Below are 27,398 nucleotides of genomic sequence, written 5' to 3'. Positions count from 1 at the left end.
TGTGATAAAAAACTCTCAGGATAAGGTTTGCAGTGACTTGACTTATCATCTTGTACCATGTACCTCTTCAGTTTATTCACTTTCTTTTACAATCTGCTTTTTGTAAAAGCAACATTTCTACGACTGGAAGGCGTCGATTTGAAGGTGGCATACAGTGAATACGGTTTTAACAAAGAGACATTAAGTAGTTGCCCTTGGCTTGTCTCTGCTAGGTAACATTTCTAGCCTTCAGCAGAAAATTTATGATTTACCTACAAGGCTTTAGCGTAAATGAAATGTGAAATACTGGAAAGATGAAAGACAAGAGACCTCGCTTTACGTTCTCCTTTTTCTTTTTTTTGTTGACTCGGCAGTCTGTGCGCTTGGCATCCGCTCCTCGTGTCCTCTATTAGTTAAGTTAACAGAACATCTTCATTAATAATAGTGCAGCCAGATGGATCACAATAGAGCTTAAAGTTTTCAACACAACATACATGTAGAAAGGAGACTGAGAGGAATATGGGTGTGTCCAGTGAGTGAGAGTAAAGAGATCAAGGCATAGGAGCATGGTAGCGTAGTTGTGGCTGCGTGATGTTGTGCTGGCAGGAGTTTTTAACCCACAGGATTGTGAGGTGAAAACAAGGTCACATACACTTTACGAGGCTCACTAAATATGCACTTTGCCCAGAGCGGACCCTCACTTTATTATGAATGACTGCTGGCCTTGGCAGCATGTTAGCGTTGGTGGCTCGCTGCCACACTGATATGATAGTCACTACTGCTCTCTTTTCTCCTCTGCCTCTCTCTATCTCTCTCTTCCTCTCAGAGCGACTCCATCACTTGTGCTTGGAGCTGATCTTTAGGTCTAAATGGTGGGTTTCCAGTTGAAGAGACAGTCCCTCGGTGCAGAGGTGGTGATTTAGTGGGGAGATAAGCGCTTCGTAATGGCAGGGTGGAATAATTCCTCTTTAACTAGGAGGCTTGGCTCTCTCCACCCTCCAGAAGGATATGTTACTGCTCCTCCGCTTCGTTCTTCATTCCTTTCCTCTCTTTTTCTTACCTTCTCTCCTCTCCTTATTTCATTGTCTCTCTTAGTAACTTGTCCGATCCGATATTAATCATTCAGAAAACATGCTCAATTGTTAGCTCAAGCAGTTTAGACTCTGTGTATCTCAATGTCCAGGTTACAGAAGGCACAACTCACTCACTGACAAGGTTTCAATTTTGGAAAGAACAACAATTTGTTATGTTTATGTTTTAATTTCATGGAGCACTTTTTAATTTTCGGAGCACTTTGACAAACATTTGTTGTTTGTGGTCTTGTAAATCTTCACAATTCACTGCTAATTTCAATGTCACACACTGTTTAAACCTTACAATTTCTTCAGGGCACAACTATTTTCAAAAGCTCTACATCTTGAAACCCCAAACCTGGCAACAGCTCCTCCTGAAAGCTGATGTATCTGGGTCTACAAGGCCTAAAAATAGCATCTCTTAAATTATTTAATTAAGTAGTGAACGCTGTAACCTTTCTTTTGTTGGTTTGTCGAGACAACTTTCTAAATCAAGAGGCAGTGTGTTTAAATAAACCACACGGCTGATCGATTCAAGAAAGACAAGTTGATTGGCAGAGGGAAAAAATCAAATTGGCACAATACGGGAAAAAATATCCCTCGTCTTCATGAAGAGGATGAGAACGCTGCACGGCTTGAATACTCCTGAGAGATATGAGAGGACGGTGAAAGTGTGGAGAAAATGAAGTGGTCTTGATGAGTGGAGGAAGTGAAGGAGAGTGTAGATATCATACTTTCTTACTTCCGACATAGATTGTATCTGTAACCCCATTCACGCTGTCTGTGTCTGCCTCTCACACCATTTCAGTCTCTTCCTCTCTATGGCACAAACACTGAGAGGTCCTTTGTGCTGTTGAGAGATTTCAGTTTATATTTTACACTGCAGGTAGAGATGATCTGATGTAACTGTTGTGAAATCCACTCAGGCAAATAATCATTGTAGGTTTATTGAGTAAGGCTGCCCCCTGCAGGGTTTAGCAATAACTTCAAGCTGGAGAGCTCCGGACATCCGTACGGTTCAGTACATGGCACTGTTGAGAAACATTTTAAAGTGTGAAGATAAAAAAAAAAGAAGAGAAAATTCAGTTGTTTTCGAGGTGATCATTCGCACAAAGAACCGTAAACATGCACTTGACGCCACATAAACACACAGTGCAGAGCCATGGGAAAGCTGAGGAGAGACTAACGCATCCTGTGCATATGTTTGTGTCTGTGTGTTTCCGTTGCAGCCCTGCTGTCGTCGTGGTGCGAGGAGCTGGGTCGTCTCCTCCTGCTGCGTCACCAGAAGAGCCGGCAGAACGAACCGCAGGGGAAAGTTCCCATGCAGCCCAGTATGAACAGCATGAAGCCCGGCCTCACACACAGGTCAGTGGGGAGTCCCTGAGACACTACCTGTCAGATGATTTCAGGCTGTGCTTATCTCACAGGGAACACAGATTCTCAATCCAGTTCAAGGTTACTGTTTTTCCATTTTATCAATGAAATTAAGCTCTCTTTTTTCCCCTGGCGTCATAATGTATTCCAAAAAAAGAGTAAAAAGAGCATAGATTAGTAAAGTCCAGTGGTAAATTGGTAGATATAAGTCATGAATAAATTAGGTTAATACTATTATTTCTACACATCCGATACTTGCAATCACATTTGTAAATAAACTGCCTGTCAGCCTGAATTAAGCCCTTAAATAGACATCAATTAAAACAATCACAGTGCAACGGAGTGGAAATCCAACATTTTTCTTCAGCAACACCAACTCTTCACCCATCACACACACACACAACACAACACACATACTGGGACAATACTAGTCTCTAAAGCGCATTAAAGGAGAGTATGATCTGGCTGGGGACGGTGTGGAGTCTTTCCTAGATGTGATTGTCGGGAGTCAGGGAACATGTAGAAAAGAAAAATGTAAACAAATAAGGCAGAAAGACAAGAAAAATACATAGCTGCCATTATGTTGTGATCAGTTTGTAATGACATATTCATCCAAATTGCACCAAAATAATTTATAAAAGCTAACTAAAGTTCCATTTAGTATCTGTAATACATGAGCAGTGGTTTTCCGTTGTTGTGGAGCTGAGGGGATTTGGGGTGGAGGGACAAAAGAAGGGAGCAGTGAAGTAATGTTTTTGCAGGACATTGTGTGCTCATGCCTCACTTTCCCTCTCGATGAAGAAGAAGAAAGCCCAGAGTTAACCGAGAGTCCTGTTTGCCTCTGCTGATGGTCTTGGGATAAAGTTTGGGGCCTTTGTGAGGAAATATTGAACAAGTCGTCCATTCCAAGAGCTAACCTCTCAGTGAAAACAAGCTGCTCTCCAAAAACAGCAGTTCCTTCCCACTCCACTGGCCGCTTGCCTCTCCCCATGAGGAATCAGCTTGTTTATCATATGTAACAGACTCTCGTGTTTTGTTCTAAATTTGAAAATGACACATTCCAACTCTTCCAATCCATATCCAAAGATTTTTCAACACCTCCAATAAATTATATTTATCATATGTAGTTTTTTACTGTTGTGTGTGGACGTGCGACTCCTCATTGGCTCATTTGTAGCTTTGTACTCATGTGCAGCCATGAGCAGATATCCTGGCTGAAAATGTGTTTTGAAATTGCTCGCCAAACATTCGGTTAAAAAACTTGCAGTTTGAAGAGTTCCCAAATTATTCACATTTCTGGACGCACATGCAACTCTGTTGGCTTTGTATTGACTCTTTTCTCGGCCAAACAAAACTTCGAGTGACATTTGGCGCATTTGTGTTTTGATCTCCTTTCCAGTGATGGATCCTTTCCCTATGACTCAGTCCCCTGGCAACAAAACTCCAACCAGCCCCCCGGGTCATTGTCTGTGGTCACAACAGTGTGGGGCGTGACCAACACATCACAGAGTCAGGTACGTCCATGCAGGAACAGCATCTGGCTTGACTCAGAAAGGTTTTTCTGCTTTGTTCATTTTTACAAGCCTAATATATATTTGTATCTTCTTTCATTTGTTAAACCCAGGTGCTGGGTAACCCAATGGCAAATAGCAATAACCCCATGAATCCCGGAGGTAACCCTATGGGATCGGGTCTGTCGGCCAGCGCAGCAGGGCTCAACTCACCCCAGTTTAGTGCTCAGCAGCAACAGTTTCCAAACAAAGGAGGCTCCAACCAACAGTACATGCAGCAGGGCATGTATGGCCGGCCTGGCTACCCTGGAGGTCCTGGGGGATACAGCGGGAGGTAAGAAACTGGATACGACTTTCTTTTTTTTAAGAACTCAAGCAATAAAAATGATCATGATTATTAAAACATGCACTCTGTGTATCTTTACAGTTACTCTGGAGGCCCAAACCCTCCTCAAGGAGGTATGGGATTGAACTCCCACACACGTTCTCCTGGTGACTTCACTCAGCCCGCCGCCGCCGCCGCAGCTGCTGCTGTTGCTGCCGCCGCTGCTACGGCAACGGCCACAGCAACGGCAACCGTGGCTGCTATGCAGGAAACCCAGAATAAAGATATGAACCAGTATGGACAGGTACAGCACACATCTGCCAACAGATGTTTACGGTTGTAAAAACCAGCTACACATTTACACAGAAGTCTATTATCCAACCACCTGCTGGAGACCAAGAGAATCCTCTTTAACACTGAAACCTTCTGTTCGCTTTCCAGATGTGTTCTTCGTTCCAAATGGGCCCTGCGCAGACTTATAATAGCCAGTTCATAAACCAGTCGGGCCCACGAGGCCCCCCTGGAGGTATGAATCCCGCCAGCATGGGTTCAGCCATGAACAACCCCAATATGAGTGGTCCTCCAATGGGCATGAACCAGGCTCGAACCCCAGGCATGGTGCCTTTTGGGGCTCACGGCCAAAGGATGCCTCAGCAGGGGTATCCCGGAGGGCCTCGGCAGGGCATGCCCATGCAGGGGATGAAGAGGCCGTATCCTGGGGAGGTGAGTGAAAATCTCATGATTAGAAAAACATTTTGGAGAAAACTGTCTCTATTTTCCTGCAGGCACAACATGGGGGCCAACACAGTTTGACAAGTGCTTTGCATCTGTGTCTGTTTGGTATTTGGTTTGTCCTGGCACCATACAAACATGAAAAACAACAATTCCAAAGCCTATTTTGCAATTGTTTGTTTAAAGATACGAGGACTGTTTAATTTGGAATTTCTTTTGGATAAATGAGGACTGATAAAAGGACTAAGCAAATTGACTCATTTATGTTCATTGTACTTGAAATAAATACATGAGTGTTTTTAGATATGCTGGGGAGGAAATAAACAGCACCGTGTAAATGTTTTTAATTTATTTATTTTATTATTTAGTTGTATGAGATAAATAACTAATTAACATGATTAGCTGCCTGTTCGTTCTAACATTGAACACATGTCTGGGGTGTTGATGGGACTCCTCCTTCCATTTCTACTTTTAAAGAAAATGAGACCAGCTCATGTTATTGGTCATTACTGAAGCTCGCCCCAACTCCCCCTGCGGATTCAGTATTCACCCTACAAACAATCCACTGTCTCTCTTGTTGTGCTGAGCTGTACATAGTGTGCACCGAGTTTGCACCAACATCTGAGTTCTCAAAAATGTGCTGGTCACACACCCAATTGTGTTTGCGCCCTAAATCCTGAACGTCGTGTCATAAAGCACCAAAAAGATGTTTAACATTTTTGTTCTTTGTCCAGGCAAGTTACGGGGGTCAGCAGTACGGACCGAACGGTCAGTTCCCACCTCAGCAGGGGCAGTACCCCACATCAAACGCCTCCAGGCCGCTGCCGTCTCCTAACTACCCCGGCCAAAGGATGCCAGGACAGCAGGTCCAAGGGCAGTACCCACCTGGCATGCCCATGAGCCAGTACTACAAGGTCTGTCATGCCACACCAATCACCAACAACTTACTCCTACTCAGGGTCAGAAGGGGGGCTACAGCCTTTCCCAGCATGCACTGTGCAAATGGCAGGGACAGCCAGATCATAGCACATGTTTTGATCGCACATCTTGGAGCACACTCCATGGGGCCATAAGAAACTATATTAAATTGTTGTTGGTCTTTATTCCCCTCACAGCAAGAGCCCTTTAATGGTCAGAGCACCAACTTCTCTGGAGGCGGATACGCCTATGGCCAAGGCAATGGGGTATGTTTTCACTAAGACTTGTGCTAAATACGTCTCAGTCATATATATGTGAAATGAGTTACACAGATGTTTTCATTATTGCACTTTCCTGCCCTTTACAGCCCCCGAGGCCTGTTAACTACCCCCACTCCCCGGTCCCTGGAAACCCGACACCGCCTATGACCCCAGGAAGTAGTATCCCTCCATACCTGTCGCCAAACCAGGATGTGAAGCCCCCGTTTCCACCCGACATGAAACCAAATATGACGACTCTTCCGCCCCCTCCATGTGAGTATCCCAGCAGTTCTGAAGCGAGTGGTTACTTTTATCTATATGCCTTTCTGTTTCATCTGGCGCGTTGTCTGACTTGACCCTGCGTTTTTTCTCCTTGCCCAGCTAATCCCAATGAGGAGCTGCGGCTGACGTTCCCAGTCAGGGATGGAGTGGTGCTGGAGCCGTTCCGCTTGGAGCACAATCTGGCTGTCAGTAACCACGTCTTCCACCTTCGACCCTCGGTCCACCAGACGCTCATGTGGAGGTACGACCACTGCACAGGCCTCCACTTTTTCATATGGAGAGAGAGAGCTTCCCTGGCTGGATATTAGGGATAGATTTTCTCTTTTTATATAATCATCTCATGTAAACTAGAGAAAATACATTTTAAATAACACACCTTTCATGGCAGGATTCATAATACTGTTATATACTATTATTATTAATACAGTGAGGGTCTTTAAGCTAAATGCAAACAGCCAGTTTTCAGTTCTTCTGGTGATCTCTAACTGCTCTGGTCCTATCCCATAGGTCAGACCTGGAGCTCCAGTTTAAGTGCTACCACCATGAAGACAGGCAGATGAACACCAACTGGCCCGCCTCCGTCCAGGTCAGCGTCAACGCCACACCCCTCACAATCGAGAGGGGAGACAACAAAACCTCCCACAAACCCCTGCACCTGAAACACGTATGCCAACCTGGAAGAAACACCATACAGATAACGGTCACCGCCTGCTGTTGTGTGAGTACACACTATCCGGACAATGTGGACTACAATCAGCACATAGATGTAATTACTTCATTTAACAAAAAGATCAGCTGGGATGATTTTTATTTTGTACATGTGTTCAGATGCTCATTAGACATCCCTGTTTATTTTCATGTTCTTGTGTTGCTTCGCAGTCCCACCTGTTTGTGCTGCAGCTGGTCCACCGGCCATCTGTGCGATCCGTCCTCCAAGGACTCCTGAAGAAAAGACTCCTTCCTGCAGAACACTGCATCACCAAGGGTATAGCTCATTTAGTCTCTCAGTGTAGTTATTATGCATAAGCACATCTTAATTAAACAAGCTCCCACCTGCTTCTCTTTATGGTGTGCTTTAAAATAGGCACTGAAGTATACCTGCAACAGTTCACAAAGTAATTCCTTCCCTTTGAAACACTTTCTTTTCTCAGTTAAGAGGAACTTCAGCAGCGTGGCAGCCTCTGCAGGCAGTACCACTCTGAACGGGGAAGACGGTGTGGAGCAGACAGCCATTAAAGTGTCGCTGAAATGTCCCATTACCTTCCGGCGCATCCAGCTGCCCGCACGTGGGCATGACTGCAAACACGTCCAGGTCTGCTCCGAGTTCAAGAATTGTTAAACGTTACTTGCTAATGTAAAATGGTGTCATATGTCGCTGTGAATGGGAGGTTATTCTAATGAGCATTTCTCATGTTGTTCCCCACAGTGCTTTGATCTGGAGTCCTACTTGCAGCTCAACTGTGAGAGAGGCACATGGAGGTGTCCTGTGTGCAAGTATGTGAAAACCCTATTGTAGTTTTTGGGATGTAAAAGTAAAATTACTAATGAGGTTTCCTGGTATTTAATGTATCTTTTTCTTTTTTCAGTAAAACAGCATTACTAGAAGGTCTGGAGGTGGACCAGTACATGTGGGGAATCCTGAATGCCATCCAAAAGTATGTTGTTGTTTTTTTCTTTCTTTTTTTCTTCTGAGTTCATTGTTTCAAAAACTAAACTCTTGCTCCTTTAATAGTTCAGAGTTTGAGGAGGTCACTATAGACCCTACGTGTAGCTGGCGACCTGTCCCCATAAAGTCTGAGCTCCACATCAAAGAGGACCCTGACGGACCACTCGCCAAGCGCTTTAAGACCATGAGCCCCAGTCAGATGACCATGCCCAATGTGATGGAGATGATCGCCCAGCTAGGGCCCGGGACAGGACCTGGATCTGGCTCTGTACTTGGTCCCAGCCCTTACCCCCCACACCCGAGTCAACACCCTAGTGGCAACGGGGGAGATTACCCCGGAGCAGGTAAAGATAAACAGCTAGGATCCGACTGCGTTGAAAAATAACAGGATAGTCAGCTCATTTGTTTGAAAAGTGAGCTGTTTTGGCTCTTTTTAGCAGGAACAACTGATGTGTCTCCAGTGCATTAAACAAAGAAAAAGCCTCAAGGAGAGTTTTGTGCTGAACCTGTTTTAAAATATTGTAAGCTCATTGCTCTGACAAATGTTTCATAACAGTGAATGAAAAGTGGAACGTGTGTATCCTCTTACGCAACCACTTTGAAAAGAAAACTTTTTTGCAAAATCAAGGATTCATCAGACAAGTCAGTGAGGCCAAACTGCAGGAAGCCTTTTGACCAAAGTGTTGTTTTTTTTATCCTTCAAGGCAACAGTTACCACAGCCAAGGAACCTTTGACTTCCCTCATGGGAACCCTTCTGGCGGTGGGGTAGGAGGAGGTCCCCCCATGAATGACTTCATCCATGGCCCCCAGCTCTCCCACCCACCAGATGGCCCTGGTGGTCTCCTCTCCCAGGACAAGCCCCTCAACCATGGCATTAATGATGCAGTAAGTAGGGTCAACGTCCAGGGCTGCTTGCTTTCCCATTCCATTATACTAATGGAGTAGGTTTATGAGAACAGTATATAACTATGCAATCTAGTAAATTAGATTGATATTAATTTGAGATTTTATGTCTCTTATTTATATTCTGCTTCGTAATTTCGTCCTGTAGCCTAATGTGGGACCTTAGTTTGTTGAAGAATCTCCAGAAATTCCAGTCATACTGGAAAAAAAGAGGCTCAAATTTGTGATCTGCTCAAGGTGCGGCTTGCGCCTGTAGCCAGCATGTGTGCTCAGTCATGCTCACATGCTCATGTCGCCGTATAATGTTGCAGCTGTACATGTCTGCTGATCACAGCTTCCATTCAGAAGGCCTGTTTCATATTATTCACGCTTGAACTCCTTTTGCTTTTCCTTTCTTTCTTCCCTCGCATCCTCCCCTTACCGTAACACTTTCTTTGTCTTCCTTCCTTTTTTTCACTCTCCATCTCTGCCGCTTTCTGTCTCCCTCTCGCACCTGCAGATGTCCCATACCGATCAGTCTCATAACTCCATGCAGCAGAGCTTGCATGCGTCTTCCCACCCTGGCAGCCATTCAGGGCAGCCCTTACATCACAGTGGCCACTCAGGGCCGCCGTTGCATCACAGTGGCCAACCATCGCAGCCGCCTCGCCAGTCGCAGCCTCAGCCGCATCAGCAACCTCAGCAGCCCGGGCAGAACAGTCACCCCCACAGCGATCTGAACTTTAACCCCTCCTCAGATGGGCAGATGGGCCAGGATATGCCTGAACCCTCCCTGGATGTAAGTGTGCCCACTGTGGGCACCGTAAGCTACCTGTTAACAGCTAACATTGTCTGCTACAGCTGCTTTCATCTCTTTTTGCAGTGTCCTCTGTTTGTGTTTGACTCTCTCTATGCTGGTTTGTGTATGCATCGGCTTCAGCAGACTCAAAGTCGTCCAGCCGCAGAAAGATAAATATGTTTTCAGGTTATTTATCCTTGCAACTCATTGTCTCTTTCTACATTTCCCCATAGCTGCTTCCAGAGTTGGCCAATCCCGATGAGTTACTATCATACCTGGACCCTCCCGACCTTCCCACCAACAGCAACGACGACCTTCTCTCGCTCTTCGAGAACAACTAGCTCCTCCCCCCTAGAAACCCTCCGACAGGAGTCGTGATGTGTTTGACTGTCCGTCCACAGACACCTCAGCGACCTCCTATCGATACTTCAAGCAGCCTCCTGTGCTCATGCACACACACACACATACACAGTCTATCAACAGATAATATGTGGCATAGGAGCGCGGCTGAAAAGAGACGTCTTTTTGGGAACTCCAAGGGAGAGAGCAGGAACGCCACTCATCCCCGCACTCCCTTTTTTCCTCGTGTAAAGATTCCACGCACCAGTTCCACCGCCTTTGACTCGAATCACAACATTTACAGCCAGCCATGTTGGCGGGCACTAAAGTGATATTATAAATACATATATATATATATATATATATATATATATATATATATATATATATATATGTATATATATATATATATATATATATATATATATATATATATATATATATATATATATATATATATATATTATATGTGTGACTTTTTAACAGAAAACTGTGCAGCTATAATCATCATGTGTAAACAACACAGAGGAGACAGGAGCCTTTGTGGGCTTTAGGAAAAGTGTTGTAGCTTTGTTTTTTTTATTATGATTTATTTTTGTGAAAAAAAAACATTGTCTTGTAAGAGTGTTTTTATCCTATTTGAAATGTGTTCTTCCAAAATTTTGGCACATGCCATCATGCCCTTTGACTCCCAGACTTCTCGGTGTGTGAGTGTGGTCAAATGTCAACAGAGGAAATCAAGCGCACTTTGTGCAATGTAGTGTGTGCGAGTGTGTCTGCGTATGTGTGTGTATATATGTGTGTGTGTGTGTGTATGTTTACATGTCCTCTTTTGTTTGCCTGCGAGCGTACGTGACAGACAGTTCGAGACAGAGGGAAGAAATATATTGAATGGAAGAAAGATAACACAATCCACTTTAAGAGCTGTCTCAGTACTTTTTGTCCAGTCTGTAGTCGTTTTTGTGTATTTATTGTAATGTTTCGCTCTTCCTCATCAAATTCAGCACCATCTTGTCCACAAGTGCATGTGTGCCAATGGCTCCTGTTGTCTTTGTCCAGCCTAAACGTGCTTGATCAAATCATTTTCTCTCTTGTTTTTATATTTATTATTTCATTTCAAATTCATCAGTTTTTATTTTTATTTTTTGTTGTCGTCCTTCTTTATGTGTTTAATCTTCGTCCCGCATTGAAATTAATCAGATACACATCACCAAAGTTGTCCTATGCTTTTTGTAAGTGGTTGGACCTGGATCTTATGTTGATGCGAGAGCAGGATTTCAACATCCTACAGATGTCTGCAGAAGTTTTTAAATCACTGTGTTTTATAGAAGCGTCTGTGTGATTGTTCTGATCTTTCCTTTTGTCGTTTTGTTACTGTTGAACTGCATCTTTTCGGGAAAAACATCCTGCATGATCCAACAGTGTTTCCAGAGCTGTTGTATATACCCGTTGTGAATACTTTGTGACTGTACAGTACTGTACCTATCTATTACTGACAACTACATGGTACTGTATGTATTTCAAGGACTACACACACTCACACACACACACTCACAAACACACACAGAATCCCTTCTTAACCAGTCCAATATTGTAACAAATTGATCCAAATGCACTCTCACTGGACCTGTATTGAGTACCTGTGTATCGTTTTTCATTACCCTGTGACAAAGCATCAGGGAATATTCAGATTGCTCAGCAGGAAAGTTATCGGAGGTTTTCCTCTTTTTTAAAAATTGGTCAGCTTTAAAATTGTGATTTTCCGTCTAAAAGATTGTTAATGCAGATAAGAGGTCCAAAATTTTCCAAAAATATATTTGTGTGATATCATTGGAACCAGTGACCTCGTCCTCTTTATTTAAAGTGAGAATGTGCAAAATGTCCTCTTGATTGTTTTTTGAGGCCTAATTCTACGTTTTTAATAACAGTACCGAGCTCAAATTTGGGAATTGTGGATTTTCATCACATTGATATTGTTTTAAGTTATTATTTTTGTCCACTGTTTTAAGTATAATTTGGTTTACACAGTTTTATGCAGTACATTAAAATGAATTTAAGCATACTGTATGTTATCGGACAAAAGTTTCCCCATTTGAGATTTGTAAACAATTTGAAGAACCAAATATGGATATACTAATCTTCAAAACTGATCAAATCACCTGCAAATAACACAGTTGAAGGATCAGATGTTGTCTGTGTTTGTTTATATGTTTGTTGAAGACAATGCACTGCCGCATTGGGATGTTTTATTTCCCTACACAGTGTGTAACTGTAACTGCAACCTTTCACGAAATCACGTCTACTAATTTGAGCGACACAAATTGTACTGTCTGATTGCAGACACTTGAAATTGAGTCGAGGATTTAAAAGAGAATGCAATTAATGTTGTAAAATGGAATTTTGGGGGTGACCCCCTCCTGTTTGCATAACATGGGGAGGTTGTGGCAGATGGTCGGGGGCGGGGGCGGGGATGTAAGGGATACGTGTATATAATGTAAATGACAAATAGAGACACGTTAACAGAAATGTATTCATTTTCTCCAGGGGGAGTGTGCATAGTGTATTTAGAATTTGTAAAGCTTGCATCCTCCTGTCAGACATTGAATTGGCAAAATGAGTCTGTGTTCGATTGCGTCTGTGCAGACCTCTCTAATCACGCCTGTTCATTTATGGAAGATACTTTATGTACCCCTCCACATGGGGTTTCAAAGAAAAAAAGACATTTTTCCTTTGTGTAATATTAAACTTCTGTGTATTTCTCTATTACCTGTGTACTTTATAAAGGTGCTACGAAATTATTGAAACCTTTTAAGGGTATAATTGGGACTTGGAGACGTTGAGCTTTTAGTGGCTCTCAAGGGTTTGTTTCCAAATTTTGTAAAAATAATTATCAAATTTATAATTTTTATGCAATTTGGCAAAATATGCTATATAGGTACAATCTGAAGTGATTGGCACAGCAGGTGGCAGTTGTCTCTTTGGTTTTGTACATCCTATGTACAATCATTTCATATTCTAAACTGGTGAGAAAAAAATTGTGATTTTTAGTCTTGCAAATCTGTATGTAGTTAGATGACGTGACATCCTAATATTTATCTAATAAATATGTATTCAGATGAAACACAATTAATGGCCTTTTGTGTCTTTTGACATGCAAAGTGCAACCAGCATTTTAACCATTACATATTCCAAAAAAAGATTTAAAAGGACTGTCCTTTTGTGCTACATAATCCATAGAATCCATATGATACCTATAGGATACCTACTAAACTATTTATACATATAATTTGCAATTACCGTAATTCAAATATTATTACAGAAGTTATAATAGTGCTTTTTAATGGCTGGAATAGCACAGAATAACCAATAGGCCTTTTTCACTGAGGACATTTTGGCATGTCACACTATGAATAACAGATGTAAATGATCAAATGACTCTTTGCCGCTATCAGCGTCCTAATATCATGCTGGCAGCTTTTTATTAGTTATTAGTAACATCTGTGCTCCTACCAAACGTCTGTCGTGAAAAGAACGATCTATTTCACCACTTTAATACTTAGTTAATTCACAAGCTATTGGTAAAAAGGGCAATATATTAGTGTATAAATTAAACTGAGCTTAAATTAAACTTAAACTTTATTACAATCATCATATCCATACAGGTACATCCATGAAATGTGACTTTTGCCCTTAACCCATTCTAAACATTTAGGAGCGCTGGACTACTGTAAAGTGCTCTGGGAGCTATTTGGATATATTGATTGAATACTGTAACAAATGATCGTTCTTCAATTAACTAGTGAGTCACAGATTGAAGCTTGAAAAGCTTCTGTGGCCTCTGAGCAGTTTTTTGGCAACCAAAAGCATGAGTTTATGAACTCTTGTGTTATGACTGAATCAGGTCAATGTACCACGGTCACAAGGCTGCCTGTTACTAATGATGTGATGATTAAGTTCCCTCTTGGTTAAAACTCTTGCATACCGATGATAATCAATCATTTGGAGCATTAACTGAGAATACTGACGTGTGACATCATTAAACATCTCTTTGGGGTTTAGAAATGTTTAAAAGAGACACACATTTAAAAGCATCCCTGTTCATCATTACAAAATAGTGTTGTGTTTTTGAGGACGCAACATCAAGGCTTAATAGGACTCATCATCATGACCCTTCTGTAGTTATATATAGTTTCACTTACAGCCACTTTACACAGGAATAATAATGTTGAAAACACAACCAACCAATGCTGCACCATAGTCCCTTTGGTCAAATGAGTATTCAAATTGTAAATGGCATCACAGTGAGTAGGTTAAAGCAGGAAATCAGCAATGCAAAGCTATTAATGCAAAACTGGTAAATAGAAAAAGCCCCTTTAAAAATGGATATGACTCGCAAAGGAATGAAAAATCAGTCATAAAATAGAGTACATGTTAATAGAACAAAACAATACTCCGGATTATTTTCAGACAAAGAATAAACAAATAAAAACAGAAATATTAGTTTGGCAGTGAAGAATTTATTTTAAAAATCTGCTTTTTGTATCCCCCCCCCCCCCCCCCTTGATAGATTTCGGCCTTTTGAAATGTTTAATATATACATAAACCCAATTATAGTTGGACTGCAAGGTTCAATGATTGCTTCGGGAAAAAGCAATTTGAAGGAATATGTCTCATAAAAACTGCAAACACATCGCCTGAAGTATAAAATGTTGCTCATATAAGAACCAACCCCACAATTTGACAAGACCGCGAGTGCAGTGGTTCTCAACCTTTTACCAGTGATGCAACACTGTCCCTGTGAAATATTTTTCACCACCTTGTACCCCCTACTAGTGCAAAATAATTTTTGGTTGAAAAAACATACACAGTGCTGTTCCGTCAGTGTCTGATTTAATATATAATATATACAATTATTTTTATTAACTTACACTTTTATTTTATTGAATATTTATTACATTTATTTTTTAAAGATTTAATGGATGCTACATTTTTTTAAATGCATTTCTTAAAATCTCACGTACCCCCATTTGAGACCCACTGCTCGAGTGAACCTGCTTCGTCAACCTAAGTAAAGCACTTCCGGAACCTCCCACGTGGCGTCGCTGTTTTGTTTCCTCCTGGTCGACCCGCGTGACGTCACATGTAAACACCACTAGCGCCCATGGCCTGCAGCTCTTCCTGACCCAGTCAGCTGAGCAGCCATGTTACAAATACGGTACCGCCTGAGATACAGCACGCCGGGCGTCTTCGCCGCGAGGCTGTTCGCTTCCGGTCCCGCCAAGAACCCCGTCGTGTTTCTGGACATCGAGGCCGACAGTGAGCCTCTTGGGAGGATAACCATTGAGGTAGCTAGCTAGCGTTAGCCCCTCCCTCCGCAATCTACCTGCACACTTCTCAAATATGCTCAGATAAAGGCAGATTAAGAGCGTAAATATGCATGCATGAATTTGATTGTGACTTGTGTTATCTTGCAGTTGAATGCAGACGTAGTGCCAAAGACTGCAGGTATGTTTCAACCATGTTTATTTTAACTCTGCTGCTGCATACCAATAACTTACATTTGTTTAATTCACAATTTAAAGAAGTTTTCAACTATGCTGGACTTGTTATAATGTTAATTCATCAATAATAAAACTGATTTCACAGCAAACTTCCGAGCACTGTGCACAGGGGAACCTGGCTTTGGATTCAAGGGATCTGTTTTCCACCGGGTCATACCTGAGTTCATGTGTCAGGTAAGGCTTACAGTAAAGATGGAGTGTGTGGATGTGTTGGCCGTGTTGTCTCTTGCTGTGTTTTCTGTTTCAGGGGGGAGATTTCACCAACTTCAACGGCACAGGAGGGAAATCTATATATGGAAAGACGTTCAAAGATGAAAACTTCATATTAAAACACACTGGTCCAGGTACATCCACACAGCTTCGCTGATATGATTACTATATACTACTTTATCTCTGTTTCGACACGACAAAACAAACAGTCCTTTATCAATGCATGTAGCTTTGTATTAGGGCTGTCACACTATTGGATTTTCACAATACAATTATAATGGCCAAAAGTATTTATAACAATGTTGTAGCGGCGTTCCGTCGGTGGTGTTTTCATTAAGCCACGAAAGAGCTGCAGACACAGCGAGTTCTCTTGCACACGCATGACAGGAGACCGTTCATTTCCTTTTCTTCGTTTTTTTATTTTGAGCAGCAAAAACGAACAAAGACTAAATTAAATTATAAACACTAAATATACCAAAAACACAATTATGGCTGACAAATATTATCATGCTATCTCTTAAAAGTGTGGAGAGAAAAAAAAAGTCAGTTCATCTTGAACTTTATTTACTGTGTGTTTTGTGTCTGTTTTTTGGCAAATGAATTACATTTATTTGTATGTGAGAGAGTGACACAAAGCAAGAAAAGAATAACAAACATAAAATGGCAATAATTTAAGAGACGCTAGGTTATTATTATTATTATGTTATAATAACAATATTTCCTTAAAACAATACAATCGTAAATATCTCGTCACCGTTACTTTGTGTGATGATAGTGTTTAAAGTGGCAAACCTAAAGACAAAAACACAGTTACTTAGTTACTGTCTGGTTTGTGTTTGTGAGACTCTTGTAAACAACATTAGCTCATAGAGGGGAAATGCCACACCTCTGTTTTCGTCTTAAATGTGGAGATTTCTAACATGTACACTATTTGCTGACATGTTAAAAAAAATAAAATCAACCAATTAATGTTAGTTGGTCAGTTAGGGAAATACTTGTAAACTGCAACTCTTGTGTATTATGCAACATACTGTTACTCCTAACAGTATTATTTCCCAGATGTATATCTTTGAATACAGCAGCCTCTCCACTAGATGGCAGTGCCTAGTTTCATGCAGCACTAACGACCTGCTGTCTGTTGGGATTTTGCAATCCGTAGGTGAATTATTGACTTTTTAGTGAGTCAAAATGAAATTAATGAAATAACTCCTTTTTCTGAATGAACCTAATTTACCTGCTGATTACTCGCTGCTCAATATCAAAGTGTGGCATTTTTATAATTTGCTTATCAGGAGAGACACAGCCTTTCACCAATAGTTAAACACAGACTCGTATCATCTTTTCCTCCGGCCTGAATCACGTTGGGTTAGTGGTCAAAAGAAGTCAAGATATTGTTGACTGTGTCACGTTTAATTGTCTTTCTTGTGGCTTTTTCGATCTTTGCAGGAACACTTTCAATGGCAAATTCCGGGCCAAACACCAACGGTTCCCAGTTCTTCATCTGTACAAATAAAACTGAATGGTGAATACTTTTATTGTATAATCATATAAGGTTATATAGAACCTTTTACTCCGTCATCTCCTCTCGGCTACTCACCATCTCACCACATCCAAATCCAATCACTTCACAGCTGCTACGGTCTCATTGTGCCTCTTCTGTCGACAGGCTTGATGGTAAACACGTGGTGTTCGGGCAGGTGAAGGACGGCATGGACGTGGTCACCAAGATGGAATCTTTTGGTTTACATGACGGCGGTGTGATTAAAAAAATCCTCATCACTGACAGTGGGGAGATCACCACGAATCACACAAGGACTTCTGTCGGATGACTCGGCATTCAACCAGTCTGTATTTACTCCATCGTTCATCCGCGTTCGTGATGCTTTCAATGAGGAACCGTCACCTGTGATCCTGCTCATCCCTAAAAAAAAAATTATATTTTTACATTTGATTGTGATTTTAGAAGATATCTGGCTTTTCTGAGCTTTAACTTTGAACCATCTACTTTGTAAAATGTTCTTTCTGTGCAATTACTCATTTACAGCCCAATAAAATGACTGTTTTCAGGATTGACTCGCTCTACTCTCAGTACAGGACATTTTCTCCCATGTGCCACCGACTCTGCAGCTTTTAAAGCTTCCTGGAAATGATCCAGCATCTTTTTTTAGACGCAGGCTCTCCACTGCGACTGACTTCCTGTCCACCAGAGCAGGATGTGACATCATTGGACATCCACCTACATACACAGTGGAGCTGAAATATCACGAATGAATGCAGTTGACAGATGATAGAGCTGCGGGCGAAAGCCTCATTGGACACGGTGCATGAAGATGATTTCATCTGCTGCAACCATAAAGAAACCTGAAAAAGCCTTTAGCTCGTATGTGGGCTGCTCTCGCTTCACTGCTCCTTTACTCAGAGCGTCTGGAGGAGAGAACGGGGAAGGGAGACGAGGACATCTCTGAAAGTCAGAGACTGGGTGGTGCTGCTTATCGTGCTAATACTTCATGAAAGAAAATAATGAAGCGACGTAAAAAAGCAGCTCTTGCCCGTAAATGAAACCATATGCGCACTGACCTTCCACCGTTTGTTTGAATTCTCAGATTACATTGTTGCTATAGAGACTTCTCAGCTCTCGCTCTGTTTGAGCAAGAGATGTTGTAACAAACTTGATATAATTCGGGTCCCCACCCTCTGGTTTAGTTTTAGTTATTTGGAATGCATGTCCAATATTGCTCATGGAAACTTGGCGCCTGTAGACGACGGTGCTGTGGCCAACGTTTAATACACATGCAACACAATGACATCTACAACTGGTACAAGCTGGTTCTTCTGCTGTAAATGTCTCCCATTTATCACACAGCACCCATGTCAGCTGGTGTGTCTTTTTTTTTGTGTGTGTTTTAGTTTTCTTATCCGCAGTTTGACTCAGAGTGTTGAAACAGAGTCCTGTCAGCTCGATTTGTCTGTTATCTTTTAGCACTTTCACGGAGAGTGAAAAACAACTTTTACAAGCCTCCCTTCGCTGCGTTACACAACCGCCATGAATAATCCATTAAAAACCTCTTTATCATAATCTATACGCTCAGTCTTGCGTAAGTCTTGGAGCTTGCAGTCAGAAACAACACGTACAAAACATATACTGTGTAATGGATATGATACAGGCAGGAGCTCTCCGAAAACCAGCTTGTGACTGGAATCGAGCTCCAGAGCGGACAACTCCCAGTTACTGGTAACACTTCATCAGAGGACCCAAACAAATGAAACCACATCACACAAGCGCTCCTAATTCAATATGACTTTAATTCATCAAACTCTGGACAGCATTAACATGTTTTCCCAACTAACAAATAAGGCACATTTTGGAATGCCATTTCATGGACATGAAAAACAGACCTGTGGTCTACTCTCGAAACCATGACTGTCCTTGTTTCCCAAAATCATTGTCGTTCCTACCTCACGCCTGTGTTCTGTCCAATTCAAAGTACAACATTATTGCGGTGTCGCAATACAAACATCTCAAGTGATACAGACAGTAAATAAAACATACATAACTTTCCAAATTGACCACATAAGTGTTAACGCATTACATTCAGTAAATATGTATTATTCATACAGGCGATAAATGAAATACTTCAAGACTAATAACACTCAGAAGTTGCTGATAATGTTAAAACAATATGCACTGAAGCAAACTACTGTCAAATATTTAAATAAGTATACATTGCACAAAATAATATTTAATTCAAAACCAAACACATGCACATGCAAACTCTAAAATAGTTCTTTGTCACACACGCCTTTCTTGACAAAAGTATACACTCCCTAAACTATGAATACCACTAATATTTTATAATAGTTTCTTGTCATTGCTGCTTTAAGCAAACTACATCTCACAGTTTAACGTGCTCATACAGTGGTGAGTATCCGTCACTAATTCAGAAAGATTTCTGCATGTTAACACAATATATATCTTCATAATATTGTTTACAAAATTAATAAATGCAACTGTATGGATGTAAATGGCAGCTCATAATTAGTTACATATAGCAACTGAATAACATTGTGACTTATTCAACATTGATAACAAAACACAAACATACAATGGCTTACAATTGAGAACGGGTATTAATTATGTACCAGCTTTTTTTTTTTTATAATACTCTATGTAGACATCAATATTTCCTTCTTAGTGTAACTTTGTTGCATATTCTATACAAAAAGTGTTGTAAAAAATCTTTCCATAAATATTTCTGCAGGATAACCCCTCAGATTATTGTAAAACATAAAGGAAAAAAAACTCCCAGCTTTGTTTATTTCTCAGCAATAGGCCCTTCTTCACACGAAAAACACTTCAATATTGCATAACACTTTAAAAGAGCTACTATCCTTGATAATGATGGCCATCAAATATATACATAAAACAGTATTTCTTTGTCAGGGAAATAACTCTTGAGTTTTTGCAGATTGCGGTAAAATTTTCAACATCTATTAAGTGTTCCAAAATACACATCTCATTCATAGAAAATAACAAATTTGAACTGAAAAGGTACTAGAAAAGTCAAGTATATGCATTCAAGACATGTCTGAAAGCAGAGATGTTTTTCTTCTTCAAATGTATTCTATCAACTGCTTTCATTGGCTCTTAATTTGCCATTTAAAATGGTCTCCTCATAACAAATCTCTGGGCTGACTCAAACTTTTGAGCCAGAACTCTGTGATTCACAAAACCATTGTTACTTGTTTATGAGCTGAGTTCATAAGGCATTATTGGTATCTATTTCTCTCGACAGCCACATGGCGCAATGTGGACAGTCACACCTGTTAGGTTAGTATCATCAAACAGAGCAAAAGAAATACGATGTCAACAGTAAGAAAAATGGATTGTTCCCAACAAAAAAGGAGAATCTTTCATTCAGAATTGGTCTTAAACTCATGGTAACATACTTGTGCCAATTCTTTCTTTTAAATGGGTACTCCATGCATTTTACTCATGAAGTTCAGTTTACTCATCGCAGGGAGTAATTCTCGGACGTTATAAAATGTTCTCTGTAGCTCTGGAGGAGTGCACATAACCCTGGTGATGTCATCACAGTTATCTCTGTTTGGGCTTGAAGACCCATTTTTAAAAAGAGTGTGGAGTTTGCAAGATGTGGGCATTTTACCACGCAGTGGACGTCTTCTGAAAGATGCTATTGAGTTGCATTATGGGAAAGGTAGGATCCAGCATTTTGGAGTTTGAGCCACAACAGGGAATATAAATTTGGATAGCTCAGCCTCTGATGCATTGATTTCAACTATTCCTCAGTGTCTCCTGACTTTGTGGAGCCGCACTACTAAATCACTGCAGTGCCCCTTTAACTTTACAGATGGAATTGACCTAAATGTCCAGAAACTGTATGCTACCATCATCTTCCACTGCAATCTTTCCCACTAAGGCGTGTGACTTTCAATGTTTATTTTTTTTTTTACCAAACCCACGGTTCCTTGGATGAACACAACTACAATAGATTAAAACAACAAAGAGTGAGGTCCACAGTTTCACGAGTGACTCTGTTCTGTTGTGAGGATCAACTAAGAAATAACATCTTTGTGGATATTCCATGACAACAGACCACAGTAGGATTGTTTTTGCCAGCTGGAAATGCTGTTTCAGCCTGTGCCTCCAACTCAGCAGAGTGTGCTGAAGTGAACACCCACCATGCCAGTACAAACTAATAGATGAACTGTATAGTTTTCTTGTGCTGTTGTCACATGTTGAACCTGCATTAAACTTACGATGTGTCACAGTTAGCAAACACACGTACACTGCCCTATCCACACGTCTTTTTCCCAATTTCAAATGGCCTCCTATATATAGTACTGATACTTCAGAATGATTTAAATCTTTTTAAGGCACATACAGTATGTTACAGTATAAAATATCGTCAACCAGCTCGTATAAGGCTAGATATACAGTACGTACAAAATAGTTCACAATTTCTATCACAAGGTTCCTCAAAAGGCAGGTTCCTAAAAGTCAAAGCTACATTAATTTCCGCTGTAGTGCTTTCGTCCGCACGGTGATTTATGTAAACAGGATGTGAACGTCTCTTCCTTTAAAGACATTGGTTTATTATAGGAGGCACTTCTAATCATACAAAATAATATAAGTGTAAACTTCATTCATCATCACTTTCAATACGTCCTTGAATCTTCAGCATCACGACTTTACAAATCCATCCTCCTATATTTAATCTTATTGTTTCTCTCAACCGACCTGAAAATCCTTGCAGTTCTCCAAAACGTCACCTCCCTCTAGACACTCTTTACTCTGCAATCAGCTGTTGGACATTGTTTTTATGGGTTCAAGCTCTTGGGAAAGTTTCCATTTAGCGTCACTGCTGCAGGCGTCAACTGGCACTCCAATGTGAACTCACTTGTATTGTACTAATGTGTGGTTAAAGTCTAGTCAGGCCTTACTTGTGACCAGTTTAATCATGTTTTGCAATGCTAATCAAAATGTTGCAAGCAGCAAATCATTTTTTAAGTGCTTTGAAAAATTGAATATTCAACACTGGTCAGAAGTTATGTGGACGGCAAGATACTAAAAGTAGTGTTTTCCTACAGCTCCTTATTAGTTGACCTTCACGTGTCTTGAAATGAACGCAATTGTTCTATTTAACATCTATACGTATCTAACACTATAGATAATTAATTCATTTTCTATTAGCGATGCACTAAAACTAGACAAGGAGCGACTGAACCTACAGTAGTTTCTAAAGACACGTGGAAGCAGTTACACAATAATGTGATATACAAACATACAAAAAAAAAGTTCTTTATGTCCCAGTTAAAATTCAAATTGCACACTTAGACAACAAGAAAATAAATAGGCCAAATGTAAGCGAGGGATGTATGGCACATTGTCCCTCAGTTAATTCACAGTTAATAAGATGTGCTGTTTACCCTAATACGGCAGGACAGCAAAGGCCTCGTATACATTATACCATCGTGAGAGGCCCGGGTTAAACGTTCGTCACATTACTACACACTTCACTTGGCAGGGAAATGGAAGGCTGATCTCTGTAAACACAAAGCCAACAAACCTCGAGGTGAGGTTATGTATTGAGACCAATAATGCCAGTGACACCATTGAAATACATGCTAATTCATCAAGGCATGATTTGTTGTTGTTAAACATCGGGTTGGATCAATGGGGTTATGTGAGGCACAAAAGAAAGTCACTGATTTTGGCAAGTTTTTGCTTTTGATGAAGAGCACTTGGAGAGATTGATCTTAAGTTAACATGTTCTTCTTATTCCTGGATGTAATCTTCAAGACGATCACTGGAAGAAAAAAAAAAAAAAACGGAAAAAAAAACTCATGGTTGAGAAGAGGGACAGAGAGGATTAGAGCTACTGTCTATATTTGAGTCTTCTTAGAGAAGAGGGGAAGACGTGAGGAGGAAAGGCTGCCATGTTGTGTGCAGGGCAGGGATGAGGGGAACCTGAAGTGAGGAGAGGAAGTTAACAGCCTTGATGGAGGATGAGCTATAGGACTTTGGACACAAAAGTTGCTCTCTGACTCTGAATAAAGATGATTATTGCACACGGCGGCAGTAGTAGCCCAGGACTTTACATTTCTCGCACAGGTGTTGCGGGTGCTCCTTACTCTGGTCAGAAACATCCAGGCCATCCGGCTTCTCTAAAGGGCGCTGAAGAGACAAACAGAGAACCGATAATGAGTCAGAATGAACACTGAAGAAAGCAAACCAAGCAGCACACCCATAGACCTCTTATATAAGCACTTTTTCTGGCACCAGATTTTCGCCTAACTACCTCGGCCTCCAACGTCACGCGTATTCTTCACAGACCAGACGTGTACTAAACACGATTAGTTGCAGAGATATGGCAGCACACCATCAGCTCTGGAAACTTGAAGCACACTTTAACAACCTGGTATTAAACAAAAGATCCCGCGTGCATTTGATCATGATGACCTTTATGGAAATATTAGCAAACTGCTGCAGCAACGGCTTTCCCGGAATAATTATCGAGGACGAAGGAAATCTATCTGGGCGAGCACATTTTTAGGTTATTTTAACAATATGTCTGGAAAATTGTATTTCTCATCTATTGTTCTTTTCCTGGTCGAGCTTCTTTTTTTCTTCTTTTTTTTTTTTTACAAAACCACTATTTATTGGAAGTGGTTGAACTAAAGGAAACCAGGTTACCGCGGGTCACTACAGAGAGATATTTAAGTCGTCTACTAATGAGTCTGCCAGGAAGTGTTGAGACTTTACTATCGGCGTGGTGCGCTAAGCAGATTTCAGGTCCTTGGGAAAAGCTGGAAAATCTGATGTATATTTTACGGGGTCCCGTCAGCCGTTAGAAGGTACTGGGCTCAGGACCCTGCACTGCAAGAAACTCAACTCGCAACTCGCGACCCACTGGTGGGCGACCCGTTTTCAATGGCTCGCAGGCCTTTGCCTGGACAAAAAAAAAATGGATTAACATTTTTTTAAGGGATTTTTTATTTCATTTTTTTTTAAATTCTTCACATACTCCTGCGATTTTGCAGCATAGAAGAACACCGTGACCGCTTGTCATCAAGGGGTGATGATGGGCCGACCAGTAGAGAACCACTGGGCTAGATAATGTGGAACGGGACATTCAGCACCCATTTTACGAGTCCCAAAGCCTGATTTGGCCGTCACGTTGTTGTGATCCGTTACAAGATGGTCTCTTGTTTTGTCTGGTATAGTTTGACGCTGATGCAGGAATCAACCTTTTTTTTGTTTTGGGCTTCTAGGGTGTTGTTCACCCACACAAAAACAAACAAAATATGTACATGTTGAAATGCTTTAAAGTCTTAAGTAGTATCTGCAAAGCTTCCACTGAACACAGGGTGAGGACATCTATGTAGCCTGAAAGGCGAAATACCTTCTACAACCCACTGCTCACAAAGATTGAAGGCCCGGTCACAACATGCAGTGACAAAGCAGAATTTGTTTGCGCATCTTGGTGAAGTTGGGCTGTGCTCGAGGCCGTGCGACGTAGTGCCTACTCTCAGGCCTAGATAGTGAACTACTGGAACTACTTAGTGAGCTAACAGCTAACACGCAATCAAGCCAGGCACATGCAAGCACGAGTCAGTCAATATAGCTCTTTTTGCCCCCTTGTTTCAAACCAATGATCTGGTGGGGAAAAATATTTCTTCGACACCCACTGCGGGTGTTGAAGAAATATTTTTCCCACCAGATATTTTATGCATGTGGATGTGATTGTAAAATACATATTCAGGTTATTTATGGGAATCCGCCGGGCAGGAGGGAGCCTCGCTGAGAAGCTGAACTCTTTGATACTCGAGGACACAGAGGTTAGTGGTCCATTTCAAACGCTGACAGGGGGGAAATATGTTAAGTGGGTGACATTGCAAATGCATGGAATTTGCTTGCCTGTGTGTAGCTTTGCCACAAGACAGAGGCAAAGAAGAGTGAAGTTTTCTCACCAGTGACCTCAATGGAAAGAAAAGCATGCATTCTTCCAGCTGGGCTTTTTAAAGAGTTTAGTAATGTTCTTGGTTACGATCTCACACCGGTGAAGATGCAAATGCACAGACAAAAGTAATGACTGTGATGATGAACAATTGGAGTAAAATAAACGTTAAGAATTCAGAGCAAACAGCAGCAAACAATTATTGTCATACTCATAGTTGAGTAGTGTCCTCATAAGCAGACCATGAGGTCGCTCTCCCTCTGTTTGTGTTGTAATCCAAGTATTTCCTTGCTTTGTTGACATAGTCGCCATGTTGAGAGCCGTTAAGAGGCAATACAAACGCTCCCAATCCTAAATATTTCACCTTAAACTTTCCATTATTGGGAAATGTTTTGACTTATTGCCAGACATTTCGGGTAAATTTGAGCATCGTCCCCTTCCTGCTTTAATTTCTGTAGGTGTTAGCAGAGTGGCACATGGTCCTCCGTGGTATTAAGAGAATAAGCAGGGCTTCAAGCAGTAATCCTAACTTTATTTCAGGAAGTGGAATTGGAAGAATGTGGAAAAGCATAAATATTAAAGGACGAAGGGTTGAGGATAAATATATCTCTCGCTGAAGAAAGCAGAGTGGATTCTTTCTCAGGCGATCCATCTCTTCAGTCAACAGGCTGCGAGGAAAGTTCGAGGTTAAGCTAGGCAGGCAGCTCACCAGCACATTGATTCCCTCCGAGTGTTTGCTGTTCTGAATAACACTTCACGGTGTCTTGTTTATTAGGAATTAGTTTTTATTTTTATTTTAAATGCCAGAGGAATTCCTTAAACTGCAAGCCTCAATTACCCCAGAGGTAGTTTGTGTCTGTGAGATGTTCTTAAGATTTGTTGACATTCAGTAAACAATCCAAAACCTTTATCAGTCATGAAAATGTAATTTGTTTATTTAAGTGGAAAAAAGCTATTTTTTTGTTGCATGATTTTATTCTGTTTTAATGATGCAATCTATAATATCCTCAAGACAATATAGACAGACACACAAACCAGAGACTGGACCCTGTTAACTTTTTTTGAGCGACTCAATCCACCACTAAAATGTGTATATATTTTTTTGGCGTTAAGACATGACTGCTAATTCCCAGGGTGTGAATGTCATAATGCAGGTACCTGTTTGTGTGGATAGACGTTGATGTGGCATTTGATACATTCTTGTCCCATGTTGGCCCAGGAGTTGCCACTCATCCACTTCCTCTTACACTTGGGGCACTTATACTCTCCGAAGCATCTCTTCTTTCCCTGGTAGGGTGTCAGCCCTTCACCTTTAGGTCTGGCCTGTAAAGAACAGTATGAGAGAATAAAATGAATCCACATGTGAAGCTCAGAGAGACATTTTTAAGAGAAGCTCTTGGACAATAACGGATGTTGAGCTTTGACTGCCGGGTGTGTCCTTCCTTGTTGTGCTTGTATATTCATCATAGAGCACACTCCTACACACAATATTGGAACAATATGTGGCTGTGTAATTGACATTTACTTCTATTGCAGCTGTGTTAAATTACTCCTCTGATTCCCATGATGGAAATGATTACAAACTGTCAGTCAGCCATGAAAAAGCACGAGCCTGAAGGCAATATTGTTGGGAGGAGTCAATCCAATGACTTCATGTTGGCCACGATAACAGCTTTGGGTGAAAAGTCCGTTTTTTCCTCTAAAGGTATGTCACACACAAACGTACTGCTGATGTCATCACAAGGATAAATCACAAACTGTCCTACATCCTGCCAAAAGAAACCCAAATGTATACTCATTCGTAAGTTTGACGGGGTTTGTCATTATCAATTTAAAACTCCCTCATAAAAAAAATACAGAAAAATCTTCCCAAAAATGCACATCTGCCTAGTGTTAGCCACGATCATCCTGGGGTGGAGGTCATTTCGCTAAACAAAATCCTTCAATTTGGGGGATAAACATTGGGAATTGAATTGTGAGAAATTGTGGTATTTTATGTCAAACTTA

General features: G+C 41.1%; 3 protein-coding genes across 6 annotated transcripts in view; 2 read left to right on the top strand and 1 right to left on the bottom strand.

Moving 5' to 3' along the window:
• Positions 1-10,485, top strand: part of zmiz1a (zinc finger, MIZ-type containing 1a) — a 96,806-nt gene extending 86,321 nt beyond the window's left edge. For 2 of the 3 annotated variants that reach the window (XM_068568640.1, XM_068568639.1), the window contains 18 exons: positions 2,282-2,417; positions 3,826-3,940; positions 4,051-4,271; positions 4,365-4,566; positions 4,704-4,985; positions 5,729-5,908; positions 6,110-6,178; positions 6,280-6,445; positions 6,554-6,695; positions 6,962-7,172; positions 7,334-7,439; positions 7,606-7,766; positions 7,881-7,948; positions 8,041-8,109; positions 8,187-8,464; positions 8,825-9,006; positions 9,524-9,802; positions 10,036-10,485. In XM_068568640.1, coding sequence (XP_068424741.1) covers positions 2,282-2,417; positions 3,826-3,940; positions 4,051-4,271; positions 4,365-4,566; positions 4,704-4,985; positions 5,729-5,908; positions 6,110-6,178; positions 6,280-6,445; positions 6,554-6,695; positions 6,962-7,172; positions 7,334-7,439; positions 7,606-7,766; positions 7,881-7,948; positions 8,041-8,109; positions 8,187-8,464; positions 8,825-9,006; positions 9,524-9,802; positions 10,036-10,143 — 2,975 coding nt within the window. In that variant the 3' untranslated portion in view covers positions 10,144-10,485. The remainder of the gene's footprint in view (positions 1-2,281; positions 2,418-3,825; positions 3,941-4,050; positions 4,272-4,364; positions 4,567-4,703; positions 4,986-5,728; positions 5,909-6,109; positions 6,179-6,279; positions 6,446-6,553; positions 6,696-6,961; positions 7,173-7,333; positions 7,440-7,605; positions 7,767-7,880; positions 7,949-8,040; positions 8,110-8,186; positions 8,465-8,824; positions 9,007-9,523; positions 9,803-10,035) is intronic. The other variant, XM_068568641.1, reaches the window with a different exon arrangement.
• A 4,787-nt stretch (positions 10,486-15,272) lies between these two features.
• On the top strand, positions 15,273-17,981 carry ppifa (peptidylprolyl isomerase Fa). The gene is made up of 6 exons (XM_068568360.1): positions 15,273-15,486; positions 15,616-15,646; positions 15,788-15,876; positions 15,950-16,046; positions 17,359-17,434; positions 17,579-17,981. Exons 1-6 carry the CDS (start codon positions 15,343-15,345, stop codon positions 17,739-17,741), a joined length of 600 nt encoding a protein of 199 aa, XP_068424461.1. The 5' UTR covers positions 15,273-15,342; the 3' UTR covers positions 17,742-17,981.
• Positions 17,982-19,195: 1,214 nt separating this feature from the next.
• The window catches only part of zcchc24 (zinc finger, CCHC domain containing 24), a 31,503-nt gene continuing 23,300 nt past the window's right edge, over positions 19,196-27,398 (bottom strand). The window contains exons 3-5 of one of the 2 annotated variants that reach the window (XM_068568358.1): positions 26,550-26,714; positions 23,533-23,608; positions 19,196-23,401 (exon numbers count right to left, since the gene is read on the bottom strand). In XM_068568358.1, coding sequence (XP_068424459.1) covers positions 23,310-23,401; positions 23,533-23,608; positions 26,550-26,714 — 333 coding nt within the window. In that variant the 3' untranslated portion in view covers positions 19,196-23,309. Of the gene's footprint in view, positions 23,609-26,549; positions 26,715-27,398 lie in introns of both variants that reach the window. The other variant, XM_068568359.1, reaches the window with a different exon arrangement.

This window comes from Clinocottus analis, unplaced genomic scaffold (assembly GCF_023055335.1).
Source record: "Clinocottus analis isolate CAN_PGR_092001 unplaced genomic scaffold, fCliAna1.0.p SCAF_8, whole genome shotgun sequence".
In the NCBI taxonomy this organism is placed as follows: Eukaryota; Metazoa; Chordata; class Actinopteri; order Perciformes; family Cottidae; genus Clinocottus; species Clinocottus analis.
The sequence above is the reverse complement of the archived record's forward strand: the minus strand, read 5'-3'. Positions and strand labels throughout refer to the sequence as shown.